At 43.0% G+C, this 20808-nt stretch overlaps 1 protein-coding gene across 3 annotated transcripts in view; it reads left to right on the forward strand.

The window, feature by feature from the left end:
• The window catches only part of DOCK3 (dedicator of cytokinesis 3), a 208549-nt gene that overhangs the window by 149177 nt on the left and 38564 nt on the right, over nt 1–20808 (forward strand). For all 3 annotated transcript variants that reach the window (XM_008568116.1, XM_008568117.1, XM_008568118.1), the window contains exons 23-32: nt 4873–4967; nt 7181–7256; nt 7653–7753; nt 8019–8077; nt 10081–10229; nt 13792–13877; nt 16358–16384; nt 16513–16608; nt 19835–19895; nt 20405–20498. In XM_008568116.1, the coding sequence (XP_008566338.1) occupies nt 4873–4967; nt 7181–7256; nt 7653–7753; nt 8019–8077; nt 10081–10229; nt 13792–13877; nt 16358–16384; nt 16513–16608; nt 19835–19895; nt 20405–20498 (844 nt within the window). The remainder of the gene's footprint in view (nt 1–4872; nt 4968–7180; nt 7257–7652; nt 7754–8018; nt 8078–10080; nt 10230–13791; nt 13878–16357; nt 16385–16512; nt 16609–19834; nt 19896–20404; nt 20499–20808) is intronic.

Genomic DNA, 20808 nt, shown 5'->3' on the forward strand with positions numbered 1-20808 from the left:
AAGGCACTGGTGGTGTGCCTGGTTGTGGGCAGGGAGTGTCCAGTCACCAGCTCAATGCCCCGGACCCCTGGGTGGGGCCCTGAGGTGCTGACAGCATGCCTAGGTATGGAAGTGGTGTCTGGTCCCTGGCTCCAAGCCTTAGGTCCCTGGGCAGGCCCCAAGGCATTGGCAGTGTTTGTGGTTGTGGGTGGGTGGTCTGGTCCACAGATCCATGCCCCAGGTCCCCTAGTAGAACAAGGTTCTACTATGAGTCACTGGTGGTATGCCTGGGCCAGAACTAATTTTTCGTCCTTTGCTTACTTCTAAAATGGGGGAACTTCCTGTGGGAACCAGTACTTGAGCTGTGTTGTTGAGCTAAATTGCTGCTTTGCTGCTGTTTCCCTAGAGAAGACTTTTTGTGCAGCTCAGGGTTTAACGGTTGACCTCATATGTACTTCCAGCTCTCCAGAGACTGGGTGCACCTGGGTTGTGTAGAAACTCTGATCTGGGCCTGAGTCTTTTCATCAAACTGCACCCCATGCAATTCTGCATTCCTGACCAGTCTCCTTTGAGTGGTCCTGTGCTGATTGGGGGGCAGATTGGCTGTCCTTGCTGTGTCCCATTGTTCTCCCGGGGGGCCTGTCTCCCCCACTGCCCATGCTCCAAATACTTCCCATGGGATAGGCCCTGTGCCAGTCCCTTGCCATGACTCACTGGCCTCTGAATGTCTCCCCTTTTTCAGCTGTTCTGGCTCCTTGCTCCTGTGTGGGTCTATGGGAACTCTATTAGTGGTCTTGCTGTCCTGGGGGCCACCAAGGCCCTCTTCTCCCCTGCTTCCTCCAAGCAACTCCATCCAAAGGTCACAGCTGTGGCTTGTGCCAGCTCCTGCTCCATGTGCGCAGCTTTTCCAGCCTTAAAGTGGCCATGGCCCGAAACACCTGGGGCAGTTTTTTCTTTCTCTCATCATGGCTTCTCCCCCTTCATGGACTCCATATGTCTCTCCTCCTCTTTCCCTGAGCTCCAGCAGCCCCAGCTTGGCTGTTGTTATTTTTATAGTTGTAAATTGGTTGATTTGTGGGAGAGAGTGATGCTGGGGACCGTATGTTCAGCCATCTTGACCGGAACTCCAACTGTGTCCCTTCCCTTCTTTTTTATATAAGCACTTACAGCTGTAAATTTTCCTATAAGGACTGCTTTACTTTTATCCCATAAATTTTGGTGTGTTGTGTTTTCACTTTTATTAATCTCAAAGTATTTTCTAATTTCCCTTGTGATTTCTCCTTTGACCTATCGATTATTTGGGAGTCTGCTGTTTAATTCCACATAGTTTTTATTTTCCCAAATTTGCTTCTGTTATTGACTTTTTGCTCCCATAGTGGTTGGAAAACATACTTTGTATGATTTCAGTTCTTTTAAATTTATTGAGGTTTGTCTAACATTTGGTCCATCCTAGAGAAGAGAATGCCTATATTTTTCTGTGTGCATTTGAGAAGAATATGTCTGTTCCGCTGTTGTTAGGGAGAGTGTTCTATACATGTCTGTTAGGTCTAGTTAGTTTTTAATATTGTTCAAGTTTTCTGTTTCCTTGCTGATCTCTATCTAGTTCTTACATTACTAGAAGTCATATATTGAAGTCTTCAACTATTGTTGAATTGTCTACTTTTACTTTCCATTCTGTCAGTTTTTGCTTCATGTATTTTTAGACTCTGTTTTTAGGTGCATATATGTTTATAATTATGTTTTCCAGGCAGATGGGATCTTTTATTATTATAAAATGTTCTTCTTTGTCTCTAGTAGTAATTTTTGTCTTAAAGTCTATAATGTCTGATGCTAGTTTAACCACATACTTCTCTTTTGGGTACTATTTTCATGGCATATGTTTTTTCATCCTTTTACTTTCAGTGTATTTGTGTCTTTGAATCTCAAGTGTGTACCTTGGAGACATAGTTGGATTATTTTTTCAAATTCATTCCTCCCAACTCTGCCTTTTGATTATAATGTTTAATCCATTTACATTTACTGTAATTACCCATAAGGTAGGATCCTGCCATTTTGCTGTTTGTTTTATGTAGGCCTTATGTAACCTTTGTTTCTCTGTGTTTCCATTACTGCCTTCTTTTGTGTTAAATATTCTTAGTATGACATTTTAATATTTACATTTTTTATGGTGTATATATATAAAAATATTTTTCAAGTTATTTTCATAGTAGTTGACCTGGGAATTACAATTAATGTCTTAACCTAAAACAACCTAGTTTGGATTAATACTAGTTTAGTTTGAATAGCATACAAAAACTTTGCTCCATTATAGCTCTGTTCCTTCCCCACTTCTTTATATTATTATTGTCATACAAATTACATCTTTATATAATTTCATCAGCACACCTTTGTGTGTGCTCTTTATTTCTTCACATGGATTCAAGTTACTGTCTAATGCCATTTTATTTAATTCTGAGGGACTCTCAGTAGTATTTTTTTACAGAGAAAATCTAAAGATAGTGTATTCTCTCAGTTTTTGTTTATATGAGACTGTCTTAATTTCTTCAGTTTTGAATTATAGTTTTGCTAGATATAGGGTTTTGGTTGACAGTTTTTCTTTCAGCACTTTTAATATTCTGCCTCTGTCCTCCATTATATCTGCTGATAATCTTGTTAATCTTATTGAAGATCATTTGTACATGATGAGTCATTTTTCTCTTGTTGCTTTCAAGATTTTCTTTGTTTTTGGCTTTGACAGTTTGATTTTGATGTGTCCATATGTGGATCTCTTTGATTTTATCCCATTTGGAGTTCACTGAGCTCCTTGGATATGTAGATTAAACATTTTTTAAAATCAAATTTGGTAAGTTTTGGCCATTATTTCTTCAAATATTATTTCTCTCTCTATTCTGTCTTTCTGGCACTCCCATTATGTGTATATTTGGATGCTTAATGATGTCCACAGGTTTCTGAGGCTCTGTTCATTTTTCTCCATCCTTTTCTCTTTCTGTTTCTCTGACTAGATAATCTCAGTTAACCTGTCTTCACATTTCTGAATCTTTCTTCTGCTAGCTCAAATCTGCTGTTTAACCCCTATAGTGAATTTTTCATTTTAGTTATTATACTTTTCAACCCCAGAATTTCTATTTGACACTTTTAAAATAATTTCTGTCTTTTTTATTGATATTCTCTATTTGGCAAGACATCATTCTTAGGCTTTTCTTTAATTCTTTAGGCATGATTTCCTTCAGTTCGTTGAATGTATTTGTAACTGCTGTCTTAAAGTCATTTTCTAGTAAGTCCAACATTTGAGCTACCTCAGGGAAAGTTTCTATTGACTTCTTTTTTCCAGTATGTGGTACATACTTTCCTAGTTCTTTTTATGTCTTATAAATTTTTGTTAAAAACTAGACATTTTAATAATATGGCAACTCTGGAAATCAAAGCTACTCCCCCCCTCACCCACACACTTCTAGAACTTGTTGTTGCTTTTTTTTTTTTTTCCTTTTTGTCTTTTTTACTGACCGGCAACGGGATCGCAACCCTCGGTGTTGCGCCCACACCGCGCTCAGCCAGTAAGCGGGAACCGGTCTCCACATGGGATCTGAACCCTCGGTGGGAGCGCCGCCACGCTCCCAAGCGGCGCACTCTCCAGTGCGCTACCGGGCCAGCCCTTGTTGTTGCTTTTTATTGTTTTTTGTTGTTTGTTTCTTTAGTGACTTTCCTGGACTCGTTCTTTAATATCTCTATCTTTATTGTTTGCAGCCACTGAAGACTTCATTCATTTATATTAATGATCAGCTAATAACTGGAAAGATATTTTCCTAAATGCCTTAAATCAATAAGTCTCTACACTTTTCTTAGGTGCTCTGTGTGTGTATGTGTGTGTGTTGGAGTTCTCCTTTATTGCTCCAGCAGTTTAAAACTATGTCTTAGCCTTCACTTCCTGCTTACACAGAGCCTCAGAGTCAGCCAGAGGTGAGAGATTAGAGCTTCTCAGGTTTTCCTGGGAATGTGCACAGCCCTGCACATGTGCGTGGTCTTCTAGATTCCCAGGAATATGTCAGAGTTTTTCAAAGCCCCTATAGATATATCATTTCCCAGATTATCCTTGAAATTTTTTGGCCATTCTCTTATTTTCCCCCATTGATATGGCTGCTTTATGCAGCTGGGATGTTAAATAATAATTCTGTGGGGATGGGGCTTTTTTAGGAGCTCCAAAATCATTATGTCCCTTCCATTAGCTGCTAGGCTGCTGGTTTTTACAACTGATGTGGTTCCACAGCTACTTCTTTTCAAGGCTGCCATGGAGGTAAGGAGAGAGAGGGGATAGGAGTAGGGTGAGTTAAAATGCACCAAAGCTTACTGTTGTTACTAAGATTCATCTATTTTTCTTGAATAAAGACTCCTCAGATTGTTGCAAGCCTTTGGTTAACCAATCTTAGCCACCTCATTGCTTTCATGGAGGAACAGATTTTCAGAGGTCTTTACTCTGCCATTCCTAAAGTGCTTCTCTAATTAATGTGTTCTTAATATCCAAAAAAAGTATGCTCTTAGAATCAAGTGCTCAGGGGCCATGCCCCCAAGAATGAGACCCATGGACTGCATCAGACACCAGTTTGACTGTACCCTAGTATTTCATTTGCTTTTGGATTTGGGGCACCGTGGGTATATAGAATGGTGTAGAGCTCCCTCTGTTCTGTCCAGTTAGGGTTGGCTCCCATATGACCTGTGAAAGTGCCCAGAACTCACTCCATGTAACCTTCTAAGAGAGAACCAACTCACAGAGGGAACCAGAATTTAACCCACTGGTCCCACCCATTCTCATAATGAGGAAGGGCCTATTGAGGAAATGCATGCTGTAGTGGTGGTGGTGATGGTGATATCTCATGCCAGCTTTTCCTTTATGGCCAGGAATTCCTGCTGAAGATTTTCTGTGTGTTCCGGAACCTGATGAAGATGAGTGTCTTTCCTCGAGACTGGATGGTGATGAGACTGCTCACAAGCAAGTGAGTATGGAAGGCTTTGCACCACCATTCACAAAGCTGTGTTCAGACTAAGGAGAGTGTGTGCATTTGGGAGAGAGAAAGAGAGAACAAGACAGAGGTGAAGGCTAAGGCCATGGGAACAGAGAGGAGAGGGCGAATGGGTAAAATGCTTGAACGCACAATCAGTAGGACTTGGCCATTGACCATAAGAATGAGGAGAGGAAAGAATCAGAGATAATTAAAAAATTGAATCTGAGTGCCTGGAATATGACAGCATAGTAAGGATAGAAAAGGAAATGTTAAGGATGTGAAATGTAATAGTCAGAGAAAGGTTCCTCCTTGAGGAAGTCCTGCTCTGTGGCCTATTGGCCTCTGCTGCTCTATAGCTTTAGTTGTCCCAAACCTTCCCCTCAATTTAAGTTGTGTTGTCTGCCAGACGATGCTTGCCTCCCAAAGCTACTGCCAATTACCTACCTGAGACCTGGTGCAAGGCTCTCACCACTTCTGACTGCTAACACAGAATTCAGTCTAAGGCTGATCCTAATCTGCTTGCCCATTTATTTTTCTAGCCTGTGCTTCCTCTTGGCAAACCAGATGATTGATACATGTGGTAAGGGGCTGGCTCATTTGATTTCCCTCTACTCAGGAGAAGGCTACTTGGTCTTCACTCTGTAGCCCGCTGCCTCCTCCCACTTATCTGTCTTTTATGTTGACATTATATAGAATGTTGTGAAATTATTTATGTTAGATATACTAGCAAGGTACCAGCATAAGGTCTCTGTCTCTCTTTTTTTCTTTTTTTCTCTTTTTTCTTTTTATAGGTCTCTCTCTCTCTCTCTCTCTCTCTCTCTCTCTCTCTCTCTCTCTCTCTCTCTCTCTATTTTTCCCCCAGAACTGCAAATGTTTTATACAGAAGAATTATAAACAAAGTTACAGAGATATTTCTTCAAATAGTGGACTTTCCATTTGAGTTCATCTTGGTTTTTAACCTCTTAGTTCTACTCAGAGCACTTTAGGTTCTCCAGTCTATCCTGCAGGAGCAGCCTCTTTTTTCAGGGCTTTTACCCTTCAAATTTGTCACCATCTCTGTTGGTAGACAAGTTTGTCTAATGCACTGTTTTTGCCTGTCCCTCTTCTGCATGAAAGCCACTGTTAGATATAAGTCCCTTTGCCAGGCAGCCAAGGCCCTATGTAATCAAACCCTTACCTACCTGTCCCATTTCACTTCCTCTCCACTTCACTCTCCAGTTCCATCAGGGCAGCCTCCCATTACCCCTTGCATGTTCCGGGGCTAAAATTAAGAGTGATATTCTAGACCCAGGACTTAAATCAAATGACTTATAGATGAAAATAATGGTATATGACAAAAAACAAGAATTACGTAATTATAAACCTCTATTATCAAGTAAAATAATAAAATTATACTCTTAAGTACTAAAAAGTGATCAATAATATGTGTTGATTACCCAGAGATCCCGAAAATACTACAATCACTCTTTGAACTAGAAGAAACCTCAAAGAACCATCAAACCCTACCCCCTTCCTTTTATAGTCGAGTAAATTGATGCCCAGAGAAAAGTACCAAGGCCAGGTAATGGCAGAGTTAGACCTAGAACCAACTGATATCCTGTGCTGTCTTGCCAACTATGGGGCAGGAAAAACTGGAGTTTATGCTATCTTCTGTTTCCTTTTGTTTTAGTCTGTTTTGTGTTGCTATAACAGAAATACCTGAGACTGGGTAATTCATAAGGAAAAGAGTTTTATTTGGCTTACGATTCTGGGACAGCTGCATCTGGCATGGGCCTCAGGCTGCTTCTACTCATGACGGAAAAGTGGCAGGCAGCTGGCGGTACAAGCAAATCACATGGCGAGAAAGGAAGCAAGAGAGAGAGAGGGTGCCAGGGTCTTTTTAAACAACGAGCTCTCGCAGGAACTAATAGAATAAGAACTCACTCATTAATCCTCCCTCCCCCAGGGAGAGCATTAATCCATTCATGAGGGATCTGCCCCCATGACTCAATCAGTTTCCAGCACTGCCACATTGGGGATCAAATTTCCACCTGAGTTTTGGAGGGGACAACACATCCAAACTCCATCACCTTTATAGTCACATCTTACATGGGAGCAAGTTATACTCAAGAAGTTTACACACAGGTCACAGACAACTCATGCTAAGCTATCACATGACATTGTTAGTCTTTTAATTCTGACAATGCCTTGTTTCCTTACTGCAGTATTATAGTCACTACTGTCCAGTACCTGTCTTCTGCACTACACAAGAATTTCACAGAGACAGACTTTGACTTCAAGGTAGGTGCTTCTGAAGTCCATCACTATCTTTGCAATAACCCTAGAAAGCCAAAAACTAAGCTCACTGGTTTTTGCTTTATTACTATATTCATAGTATCAAACAGCTTCCAAGACTGATGGTGATTAGAATATGACCTTGGAGTTCCCTGTTGGAGATGTTCGGAGCCAGACATCCACGAATATACTTCCTAGTCCAAAATTGACACTGTTGGCTTCAGAAGAAGTCAAGAAAGAAAAAGGGAAAAAAAAGTTGTGTTTGCAAAGTTATTTAAAAAGAAAACAAATCAGGATCTTAAGATTATAAAATGGATTCTGTGCTACATGCATGTACTTAATAACTCTGCAAGGTTAAGGACTCAGGCTTGTCACATGTTTCCTCTTTCTCTGTCTCTCTAGGTGTGGAATTCTTATTTTAGCCTGGCAGTTCTGTTCATAAATCAGCCAAGCCTTCAGCTAGAAATCATCACTTCAGCCAAGAGGAAAAAGATTCTAGACAAGTAAGACAGATATCTCCTGTTCCTCTTCTACCACTCACCCAGATGTGGCTGTGTTTCCATGAGAGGCTCCTTCAGAAAGCTACATGGTTCTCACCTGGGTAGTTTCCCAAGGGACCAAGTATTTGGCTTTCAGTTGAAAGCCAAATGGCTTAGCATTTTGGGGAACATTAAACAGTGCTGAGGTACTGGGCATGCAGAAGGTTTGCAGCCCTATCTTCCTGAACCTTCTCCCACTAACAGCTGGCTCCTGTGTTACTATTCCCAGGTATGGGGACATGCGTGTGATGATGGCTTATGAACTGTTCAGCATGTGGCAGAATTTGGGTAGGTCTTTACGTACTATTCTTTCCTTCCACATACTGCATAGGCATATAAAAATTAGCAAGATGAGTAACTTCTCCCAGGCTTTATGAATGTTAATGCAGACCCAAGAGATCCTTACACATCTTTAACGTAACACCTCAGATGGATAGTGTAGCATATGTGCATAAAATCCTTGGCAGGAGAGTTTGGCTGAGAAATAAGACCCCAGTGATACATATGCACAAATCCCTTTTTTGAGAACTAAATTAAAAAGGAAAAAAAAAAAAGTATCGTTCCAGTAATTTTTTTGAGAACCCGTGCTTGTAAGATCCTCTGTGCTCTTCAAGTCCAAGTCTGAATGTTGCAGGCTCAAAAGCATAAATCTTGGAGATACCCAGCATATGAGCAAGGGCAGCTATTAATTTTAATAAAGATTGAAACACTTCTTGGGTCTCTAGTATTCATACATCCCAATCAGATACCTGACACTGATTGCACGAAGGAACATGTAAGAAGGGAATTGCAGCCTCTGAGTGAGATTGATTTTTGGCTTCCCTTTTTTCCACAGCTTCTCTAATATTTATTGCTTTGAATCTAAACTTGTCAGATCACTGTTTTTGGTAGAATCCTTGGGTTGTCCTGGTGACTGGGATCCAGCCTGTGATATTGTAGGGTTCTGAGTGGCCTGTCAAGATGCCAGAGATTTCAAGTGAAATCTGCTTTCTGCTGAACTAGTGGCTCTGAAGCTGTAGGAATGGTGGTCATAAAATCTTACAGTCTTCTGTTAACCATTGCTGCCATTAACCTAGAGGCAGCAAGTAAGGTGTGAGGCATTCCTGCTTGCCTCACCATCCCTGAGTGAGGTCCAGCTCCAGTCCTGTTATTCCCTGCATCCAGCACAGTTTGTGTATGGATTTTAACCCTGAAGTTATCTATGAAATCCTCAGGAATGCAGTGACTGGCAACTGTACCAAGTACCAAGATTGAAATATTCAGAATCAGCCTCGGGCTGACATTTGCTTCTTATATAGGCTTTCAAAATGGAGGAAATAAAGATGCCAGATTTGCCTGATAAAGCCATTCCTGCCTCATTGCTTTTGGTGGAAGTAACATTCTCTGGTGTCCGAGAACTGATTTTACTTGGCTGTAGCAATCATCGTTCAGGCCCACAGTTTGTCTCCTTAATCTCTGAAGGACTGAAAGCAGACCTCTGGAAGATGGTTTAATCTGTTTCACCATTGCAAGGAAGAGATAAGTCCTGTCCCACTGTCCTCAGGGCTACTAACCCTGGCTTCTGGGAACATGCCCCAATTGGCAGGCTAATCAGAGGGAAACCTGTATTCACTCACTTCCTTGAGCTGAGTAAGTGTAGTGCTACCATCAGAAATGCGTGAAGACAAAGTGGGGTTAAGGATGGACAAAGAGAAAGTCTCTAAGCCAGCCTGTCAGAGTAGGGCTGTGCAGGAGGCTCCTGCTAGCTCAGGAGGAGTCCTCTTCAGCATACATGAGCACAGGCAGTGAAGAGGCCAATGGACTTCAGACCTTTGGTGGTTGGATTAGAGACTAGCTATTCTTATCACTTAAATGCCTCTGGGCTAGAGGCAGAAACCGCAGGGAGAGTACGTGTGTTTAAGCAGAAGTATATGGATTTTCATTGCTAAATAAATGCTGTGAATAAACCATGTGAAGCAATCATAGACTACTCAGAAATCCATTCTAGAGTAGCAAATTCTGTTCCTTGACCTCAGAGAGATTTTCAGGTATTGTGTGGAACCTTCCAGGAAATTTTTTGGAAAAGCAATTTTGTGCCTATTGGATATTTGCTTTAACTGGGTTGGGCCAATTTTATCCATGAACTCTGAAAAGCTGAGATGAAGTATCTCAGGAAACCATATGAGAAAAATTGCTTTGCTCTCAGAAACTTCCAGTACAGATTATAGCATGTGCTATGGACCCACTTGGGAAGTTTCCATGGAAGGAGCAAAGCAAGTATGAACTAATATCCGTTGGGTTTTGTTGTTCAGGTGAACATAAAATTCACTTTATTCCGGGAATGATCGGTCCTTTTCTGGGTGTGACACTGGTCCCACAGCCGGAAGTGCGGAATATTATGATTCCCATATTTCATGACATGATGGACTGGGAACAGAGGAAAAATGGCAACTTTAAGCAGGTAAGATGACACATGGCATTGCTCAGATGGCCAGGCCATGGTTTCAGTGGGGATGGGCTATAGCTTGAACATCTTTAATCCTGTTCAAAGGTTTTCCCTTATTTGTTAGCCAAAATTGATTTGTGGATTTTCTTTCATGAAGCTAGAGGCCAGAAAAGAATCAGGAAAGGAAACTTACTGATCAAGGAGAGAATGGCTGAGACTATAACCTCCCAGTTTCACTCAAGAGAATGTCCTGGGAGCATGTTGTCCTCCTTCTCCAGAGGATCCCCACTGTATGGTCCAGGCATTTCTAGGGCTGGATCCCAGACCAGATGACTTCATGGCTCAGGGTAGCCCAGGATTTCATAGATTACTGCACAGAGGGGTGGGCCCAGGAGATGCAAGCCCCTTGGCTTCTGACTCAGTGCCTTTAGGCTGTCCCCCTGTGTGGTTCTTCTGTTGCCACTAAGGTGGAGGAGATGGCCCCTGCCTTTATATCTATAGCCCAAGAAATAGTACTAGGTCCAGTAGGGGCCAGTGGTAGGGAAGTCAGTTTAGCTAATAGAAGTAATTACTTGCTAACAGCAAAAAACTTTCCCCTGGGAGCTAGCCTGCTTTAGGAGATGGGGAGTTTCTCTTTACTGGTGGTCTTTAAGCAGAAGCTCCCAGGAGGCCTCTAGAGGAAATTTCTGCATTGGCTTGGGAATTGTACCATTTCCCCACTAAGCTCCCTCATGACCCTGTGATTCTGGGATGAGCCAGTGGTCTTAAAGTGGGTGACTATAACAGTGAGGAGCAGACCAGGGAAACAGTAATTTTTAAATTTTTATTCATTTATTTTTAAATTTACATAGGTTAAAATTCATTATTTTTGATTTACAGTTCTATGAGTTTTGGCAAATGCAAAGAATCATGTAACCACCCTCACAGTCAAGAATTTCTTAAATTCCTAAAAATTCTGTGTTTCTGTCCCTTTGTAGTCAAACCCTTCCCCTGCCCTTAACCAATGCAAACACTGATCTGTTCTCCATCACTATAGTTGTGCCTTTTCCAGAATGTCGTATAGATGGAATAAAGCAGAATATAGCATTTTGAGACTGTCTTCTTCCATTTAGCATAATGCTTTAAGAGGTTTATCCATGTTAGTGCACGTATCATAGTTTTATTACTGCTGAGTAGTATTTACTTTATTCATTCACCATTTGAAAGATGTTTAGGTTATTTGCTTTTTTTGATGATTATGAATAAAACTACTAAAAATATTTCTTTATAGGTTTTTGTATGAATATAAACTTTCATTTTCTTGGGTGAATACCTAGGAATAAGCTTTTCAAGTCCTGCCTGTGCTAAATATATGTTTAGCTTTAAAAGAAGCTATCAAATTGATTTCCAAAATAGCTATACCATTTTGAAGTCCCAGCAACAGGGTATGAGAGTTCCAGTTGCTCCATATACTACCCAGTACCTAGTATTGTTTGTTTGTTTGTTTGTTTCTTTTAGCCATTCTGATAGGTGTGAGGTTGTATATCGTTGTGGTTTTAATCTCCATTTCACTAATGACTAATGACGTTAAGTATCTTTTCATTTGCTTATTTACCGTCCTTATATTTCTTGGTGAAATGAGTTTAAAACTTTTATTCATTTTCAGTTGGGTTGTTTGTTTCCTTATTGTTGAGTTTTAGGGGTTCTTTATATGTTCTGGATGTAAGTCCTTTGTTGAATATATGATTTACAAATATTTTCTACAAGTCTTTAGCTTATCTTTTCATTTACTAAACACTGTCTTTCACAGAACAAGTTTTTAATTTTTATGAAGTCCAGTTTATAAGTCTTTTTCTTTTATGGATCATGCTTTATGTTTTAGATTTCTCAATTTCTCCTGAAAATTTCTTCCTTTATTAGCTCCGCAGGGGTAATGAAGTAATGGAGATATGAAGTAATGTCTCCATATCCTTTCACCAGCTCCTTTGCCTAATACAAAAGTTCTAACACTTGAATAGGCTTCAGAACAAATTGTGTTTTACCCTTCCCCCACCCCAAGTTTCTGATTTAACAGGCTGTGAGAAGCTGAGAATCTGGATTTCTAACAAGATCTCTGGTGAGGCTGCTGCTCCCAGGGACCTATTTTTGAGAACCCATTAGACTTCAGTGGACTGCTACACCCCTATTTATGCTATTTTACTCTCTGCTGCTCCAGGTCCCCTCCCCACCTTTTGCTCTGTTCTGGAAAGCACAATCTACCTGTACCTCTACATGTGAAGAGAAATCCCTTGTTGTCATCAGACCCTTCTCTTAGGAGGCTTGTGACCAGCTGGTTGACCCAGTGAGGCAAGGCAAGCTCTGTAAGACACCTTTGCTTCTAGACCAAGCTCTACCTGACTTTACATGACCCCAGGCAAATCCCTGCTAATGCCTCTTCTCTGCACAGAGAGGAGAGGATGGCATTGATCCCTAAGGACCCCAGGTCTCAGACTTTCTATTTTCTCTGAAATATACATTCAAGCAACTGAGTCATCAAGCCTGATGATAAATGTACAATAGTCCCTGCCCTGGCCATGTAGCAGACCACTTTTTAAAAAGGCCGTATTTATATTCATCCATCCTCATTTTCTGCTGATAGGACTTCAGAGGCCCTAATTGCCTTCAATGAATTTAATAATCCAGGTTTTTTTTATTACTTCTTTTTAGGATTCTTTGGGCCTATGTGGAGTTAGTAAAGGCTTCTTTTATAGCACATTATTAAATGCAGCCATGTTGTTTTTTTGTTGTTCTTGTTGTTTATATGAAATATCTATATGTCATACCACAGTAACACATTTTAAAGGCTAATGAAGGGTTTAAAAGATTTTATGTCATATTTCTTACAACTAATTTCTCACTTCAGAGTAAGTCCAGTGAGGCCTGTCAGAAAAGTGGCTGACCCCGGCTGGCCCGTGGCTCACTCGGGAGAGTGTGGTGCTGATAACACCAAGGCCATGGGTTCGGATCCTATATAGGGATGGCCAGTTGGCTCACTGGCTGAGTGTGGTGTTGACAACACCAAGCCAAGGGTTGAAATCCCCTTACCGGTCATCTTTTAAAAAAAAAAAAGAAGAAAGAAAAGTGGCTGACCCTTGCAGGTCTGTGGGGTAGAAACAAATGTAGTATCGCTCTTCATGGTTTAAGTATTCAATAACAAATTCAGTGGACTCAGTGATGGGGCAGCGACATCTGCCCCAAGGGCTTTAGGTCCTGTGAGTACAAACAGTGGAGTCTGTCATCCTGAAGGAGAATCTCTGAGGGAAATACTCATGTCTGAGTCATCCCCAACTAATGCCAGCCATTAGAATAAAGACCAGCCCCCCAAGCAAGCTTCCTTTTTGACTGGCTGACTAGTTTTTAAGTCCCACCTCTTATTTAAACCACTAGGGTAGGAGGCCTTCCTGATTGGGGAAGACAAATGTGGTTTCTTGTGCTATATGTGAGATCCTATCTTCCCTGGTATTTCTTTGGAGCAAGGACAAAATTAGGAAGCAGGGAAGAATTTCCCATTCTTCCTCTGAGGTTGGCTCAGGTTAACGAAGTTTCTGCTTCCTTCTAGGTGGAGGCGGAGCTGATTGACAAGCTGGACAGCATGGTTTCAGAAGGGAAAGGCGATGAGAGCTACAGGGAGCTCTTCGGCTTGCTGTAAGCTGGTCCAGTCCCAGGCACCCACACTCAGGGAGGGAGGGGGTGAAGCAGACCAATGAAGGGTGGAGGTGAAACCTGCACTTAGCAGGCTTCAGAGGTTGGGTATCCAGAGAGCCCCGGGTTGTTCCTGGAGGTAGCAATGCTTACTTTCTGTCATCAAGAAAGCAAGCTTTCTCAGGGATCACCATAGCTGACTAAAGAGATAGAGACAGATAATAACTTGGAGCTCTTAGATTTGCTGACAAGAAAAGGATCATCATATGTCTTCCTAGCATGCACTTCATCCAGCTGGGTACACAGCTCACGTGGACTCAATCTGTTTAGGGCTCAATGCTGGCATTTCTGTGGGGAAAAATAAATAAATCCTCTTCTGAAAGAGGGGCTCCTCTTTGCCTTGTTTTATAAGACAGTATGGTGAGCTTGAAAAACACTGCAGTGGGCTCTTAAACAAGTCATATCCCCGCTCTGGGCCAGTTTCCCTGTTTGTGAAATGAGGTGGTTGTACTGAATGATGTCAAGGTTCTCCCAGGTTCAGCATGCTATGGCTTGTCTTGAGTTGATGGAGGCCAAGAGACATTAAAGGACTTGCCACAGCATAAGACCAAAAGAGGGATTATGGGGAACTACACATGGCCCTCCCGGGTAGTGGGTGATGCTATTTTATCTTCCTAAAAAATGAAATCTTAAGATGTTTACAACTCCAGAGTATCCTCCCATCTCATTCGTCATTTCAAGCTTTGAAATTTTCTTTGTTTTAGTGCCATTTTGAAGATAAACTTCTAATGTATTATTCCAGTAATAATACTGTAAGTTTGCTTAGAACTTTACAGTGTACAAAATATATTGACATTTCTTGCCTTATTTGATCCACACAACACACCTGCAAGGTGGGCAGGACAGATATTATCTTTCTTCCCACTTTAAAGGTGATGAAACTAGGCTCAGGGAAGTGTTAGCATGCCCTCAGTTGCGTGACCAGTAAGAGGCAGCACTGGAAGGAGAACCCAGATCTTCCAGTTTCAAAAGAGGGGAATCTTTCTGCTATACCGTGCCTGTTTTGTTCCTTGAGGTATGAGATAAAATGTGAACTTATTTGAAATTTAAATAATTATAATTTGTGGAAATGAATCTATCCTTTAAGTATTTCTCTTTTAACTGAAACTTTTCTAATTGTGGAAACAATGCAGAGAAATCTCTTCCTTGGTCCCTAACAAATGACTTTATTACAAAGGAAAGAGTACAGAAATAACTCACTAATTGCCTGGCCAAATAGTGTTCATGAACTCTTTTAAAATCAGTCTGAGAACTGAGAGCCACTGATAACATGGAGCAGCACTTCCCAATTTTTGTTTTGGGAAAATGTTTGTAGGTATGCTGAAATAAAAGTAAATCATGGGCTATTTAGTTTAGAAAAGATTCAACTAAACAAAATTGAACAAGCCTCTTTATTATAGGACTTCTCAAAGCCCTTTCATGTGCAAAAGGATACGAAAAATCTCCAAAAAGAAGGATGTAGTGACCAGCATTTCACACGCTTATGTACTAAAGAACACTGCTCCCAGTCCTCCGGGACAGCAGAACTCTGTAGAACACAGTTTGAGAAATGCTGGTACAGTGGCTTTATCCATACAGCTCAGAGGGCAGAGTCAATGGTCTTGCCTTCTCTAACAACATAGGTCACATGGGAAACCTTTCTTTACCAGAAGCTCCAGTCTAGGCAAGAAGCTCTGTGCATGGAGATGGTCATCATATCATTAGCATTAACAGCAGCCAGGCTGTGGATTTGATTCCCTAGTGCTCGGCCCCCACTCCAGGTGATTCTCATGACCTTAGAGAGCAAGGGACACTGTGGATAGGAATCAGGAATAGAGTTGTATGGCATGAGACCTGGACCTGGGCTCGTTCCTGGAGCAAGCAGAAAGAGTTCAGGTCATTGTCCCCTAGAATAGACAGGGGATGGCAGAGGATCATCATGTGGGATGGCAGAGGATCTCAGAAGCCAGGCTTTTTGAAGAAGCCAGAGGCTGCCTTGATGTGTCAGGAGCATGGGGCTGTCAAGTGAGAAAAGGAACTGGGCATTTAATTCTTGGCTCTGGCACATCACTGTACAGTGGGGCTGACCAAGGGTAGCTCCTGGACTTGCACACTGTCCTTCATGCTGGGCCCCTGAGGCTGGTGGGAATCCTTCTCTTGGTTTACATGAGGAGGTTGGTTTGTGTGCTTGCTGAGGATGGCTCTGGGTAGTGATAGAGGCAGTCAGCCAATTGGCAAAGCCAGGCTTATCCCTCAGTGGGCTCTTACTCAGCTACTCCTGAACAGACCACATAGTGTATGCCTAAGGGGGCTGGGACTTTGTACCCACTACCTCACCTCCACCTTGATGGCATTCTTAGGAACTTAGAGAAATGGGAGATGTGTTTATTTGTTGCTGCCAGTTCAGTAATCTCCTTGTCTTTGCTTTCTGCTGCATGGAGTAGAACCCAGCTGTTTGGGCCCTACCCCAGGTAAGACTGCAGTGTGGTAAGTCTGCCGTCTCCAGGCCTATCACAGCCCCCATGGGCTCTCAGACCTCACTTTTGTGCTCAGGGAAGGCTCATTAATTGTGTTTGCTTCCCCATCCCTCCATCAATAGCTTGCTGGAGAAGGTTGAACAGGAAACGTGGCGCGAGACCGGCATTTCCTTTGTGACCTCTGTCACCCGCCTCATGGAACGCCTTCTTGACTACAGGTATCTTCTCAGGCACCTACCATACCTCTTCTGTATGGTCAGGTTACTCTCTCCAGCAAGAGCATCCTCCTGATCTTAAAACTGAGACCATGTGTACTTCATGGAGAGGACTGTTCTGGTGTTAGGTGCCATCACCAGTCATTAGGAATCTAATGACTAAGGAGAGAGAGAAAGTGAGCCTTCTCTCAGGGGGAGGCTGGAGAGGGCTTCCTGGGATCCCCCACCCCCATGAGGTGTGAGCACATGCACCCAGGAGGCATTTCAGAGACATACAGATACCTGGCTTTCAATCCTGAAAGGCCAAGGCTCAGAAGAATGGGCACAGCAAGGGGGAAAACAGCTGTAGGTCCTTAGTGCAGACCTCCCTCTGAGTCATATAGCAGATGAGCAGGGAAATGTCACCTGGTGTGACCCAGGAGGACTTTCAGTTGGCTTTTCCAGGGACCAGGGACCCCACTTTTCCATGCCTACATTCTTTACCTAAAGTCTGTTTATTTCTGTCCCCTAGTCCTGGCCATGAGCAGATTAGAGGAAATAGCCTATAAGCTTGGATATCTTCATGTTATGTTCAGTCTGTGAGAGTTCATGTGGAATTAGAGTTTTTTTCATGAAAGCCTGCGTTCCCAGTCATATCATGGCTTTTGAATTAGTACAAAGTGACAATGAAACTAACACTGCAGCCTTAATTATTCCGTCAGCAGGGTTTAGGAAATGGCTAAGAGTGTCTTTTGGGAGTCTGGAGGAAGATGGTAAGGAATGAGGAAGAACGATAAAGAAATGAAACCCTGCTCCAAGCAATAGTTGTCTCCTCTGTGTTACAAGATGTGCAGATGCCAAGGGGGAGCATTTTCAGCCCTTCGATCAGGAAATGAGGCAGTTTAGATCAGGTCCAGTTGTTACTGAAGTAGAAGGTACTGATATGCAGAAGACTCAGATGTCCAATGCACTGGCCTAGATATGAAAATGGAATTCCTGAGAAATGTGTTCATGTCTTGAGCATTTCCTCTTTCTGCAGAACAGCTGTGCTTATGTGAGCTTTAGCCCATTTTTCCTGGGCCTTACAGGTCAAACCTGGCCTTTTGGGGAGACAGGAAAGTTCCTTGTTCATTCCAGATCCCCACCCTGTCCTGTGCCTGCCATTAGGAAAGAGAGATGAACAAAGCCTGTACCACCCCCTCACTACAACATTTACTAAAGGTTAGCCTTATTGTCTATAGCCTACCAGAAAAAGCAGAAATTAATTTCATAGTTTGCAAGGCCTCATTCTAGCTGCCTATTAGAGTTCTTTAGCTACCTTCTACAATCACCTCCAACTCATGGCCAAAACCAGTTTCATTCTCCATTTCTCATTGGTAGTACCTGCAAAACAAAGTCCAAAGTCTTTCACATGGCATCAAAGGCCCTTCGTGAACTTCTCTTTGCCCACCTCTCCAGCTCTATCTTCTGCCAGTCCCCAATACTCACACCCCGTACCTCCAACCTCCAAGTTGACTAGCTACAGACAAAAGCCTGCTGTTATCAGTGCATGGGAGAGGCAGTCATGAAGCACAAAGGTGTGTAGGAATGCCCTGACATCACAATGTTGAGGCCACTTCTTTTCTGTTTAGTTCTGGTATGGCCAAACAGGAAGTGATGCCTGGTAAGCATTTCAGACACTTTATAGAAAATACAAACCACTAAATGCGAAAGTGGGTAGATAAGATCTTGCTGCCCTCCATGGGGCCAACTTACTGGGGAGACAGATGCCTCCTGCCACCTTGGGCATTGCTTGGAACAAGTTGGCAATCTGGCCCTAAGGCTCACTCCTCTTGAAAAGTCACAACAGTTTCCTGGCCCTGCTGGTACTTAAGGACAGGTTTTGCAGAGAAATGTTTAGGACCCTCATGTCTGGCAGCATTAGAACCAAATGCCTTGTGGGGTAAATGTGCTGATAGGGCAAACCCCAGAAAGGAGGGCCTTGGTTCCAAACCCTACAGAGCTGTCAACTTTAACAGTTGACCTTCACAGGAAGAAAGACATTTGGCTTTGCACAATACCATGAGAGGGGTATGGATTTTCAGTATCCCTTTCTTTCAAAGAAGTCACCTCAGAGTTCTCTCTGTGTGTGCTGGGAAGGTGGGGATAACTGCATTTGTCAAATGACCATCCAGAGGCTCAGTGACTTGGCCTAGGCTCCTCACTCCCAGTTCTGCTGCTCCTCACTGGACCCGGTGTCTGTCAGTGAGGAAAGCCAAGACACACTCTCCATCCTGACCCTAGAGGTTCATATAAATATAAATCTCCTCCTGCAGCTTTTCCGCAGAGCTGCCAACACACTGCTGCACAAGGAACTAGATCTTCTAAGCAATGTGGGGTGCTGTGGAAGGAGACACAGCAGGACTCTGGCTGGCTATGTGTACAGGATACTTCTTGCTGGATTTATCAGTCTGGTTCTCATTTACCTTCATCTACTTGTTCTGTGCCTCTGCTCCTTCCAAGAGGAGCTTGGCTTTGACCAGCCCCTTGTCTCGCTTGGGAAGGATCCATTCTCAGTGTTCCTATTCTCTGAGAGAGAGAGTATCCTGTCTCTCTCAGGCCATCTCTGACCCCTCCTATACCCAGACCCTGCTAGGTATGAATGTAGCTCTGCCCTGGCTGAAGCTGCCTCTGAATGAGAAAGAAGCACCAGCCCTGCTGCTTCTGATGAGAGATGTTTCCAGAGGAAGAGACCTCTGGAAGAGACCATAGGGAGAAATGCCAATTAGATGATGAGCATGTCAGCCATACTGTGGTTGCTCTGACTACAGGTTCTTGAAACTAAGTACCTGGAGTGAAGAGTCTTGGCTTTTATTCATCACTGTCCCACCAAATGAAATGTGCCCTTTAAGGAGACCTCTGTGCCTCCCTTTTTGGGAACTTGATGATTTGGCCTTTTGCTTTACTGACATACCGTTTTTGCTGAGGACACTAGTGGGTGCCATTTAATGCCCTGGTGTAGCATGTGGGCTCTCCACTCTGCCACGAGAACAAGGGGATCAGTTGTACAGAGATCTTTGAGCCCTAAGAGTGGGTCCAAAGCTCAGAGGGAGCTCACAGTATAGTCCTCATCTGTAGAAGCAGTTCCTGTTGGAGGGCATCCTAATCTGGAGTTTGGTCATACTAGTGCCCCACTGATACTGCAGTTCTGTGTTTTGTCCCAGAGGCACTGCTTCCTATCATGGGTACTCATCTGTGCTCTCCCTTCCAGGGACTGCATGAAAGGAGAGGAAACAGAGAATAAGAAGATTGGCTGCACTGTTAACCTGATGGTGAGAGGACATGGGCTCTTCCTTCTGTCTGCCTAGTGGGATGGTTTCTGTCCTGCACTGTGATTGTCTTGGCCTTTCTGTAGTACATGGCTGTAGGCTTAATGGTTTGAGTTAGGACATCAGCTCTGTTACTGGTATCTTGGAGGCCTGCACCTCACCAGATACATGCCCATTTGGGAAAGAAATAAAATGAGTTTCTCTTTGGGCAAAGCTCTAGCCTGGCCTCTTGGCAAGGTCTCACCAACCCTGACACACCTGATTTTCCATCTGCCCTGATCCCCAATCTGCCCTGGTGCTCTTCCTCTTTCACACTACTCAGGGCACAGACCTGCCAGTGGTTTCACTCCCTGGTCCTTTCTGTTTTTGTTGCTGTCCACCTCCAGGACCTGTCACCCCACACTACTCTCCTAGCATATCCAGCTCTTTGGCCAGCTGCCAGGAGCTCAAGTATGGCCTCTACAGGTGGTAGACTCTCTCATATTTATGTATTTCTTTTCTTTCTCTTACAGAACTTTTACAAATCTGAGATTAACAAAGAAGAGATGTATATTCGCTATATCCATAAGCTTTGTGACATGCACTTGCAGGCTGAAAACTATACAGGTGAGAGGGGAGAATGGAGAGCCATGCCTGCTCATGAGGGACTGGAGGGATATGTACAGCTGGCAGAGAAAGGCTCTGAGATGGTGCCTTCCAGATCTCACCAGAGTGTTGGGGCCCATGCTGTGCCCTTACCTTACTCCTTTCCCTCCACTCCTTTGTGGCACGTGGTGGAGAGGTGGAACTTCCACTGTGTCTTCATGCCATGTCCTCCACTGTCTGAGGCTGTTCCACTCTCCTTCCTTCCTGTCCACCCCTCTGAAGCATCAAGGGTGACCTCCAAATTCTGGTACATCAGGTTCAGATCATCCTG

Source organism: Galeopterus variegatus, unplaced genomic scaffold (assembly GCF_000696425.1).
Source record: "Galeopterus variegatus unplaced genomic scaffold, G_variegatus-3.0.2 Scaffold376, whole genome shotgun sequence".
NCBI lineage: Eukaryota > Metazoa > Chordata > Mammalia > Dermoptera > Cynocephalidae > Galeopterus > Galeopterus variegatus.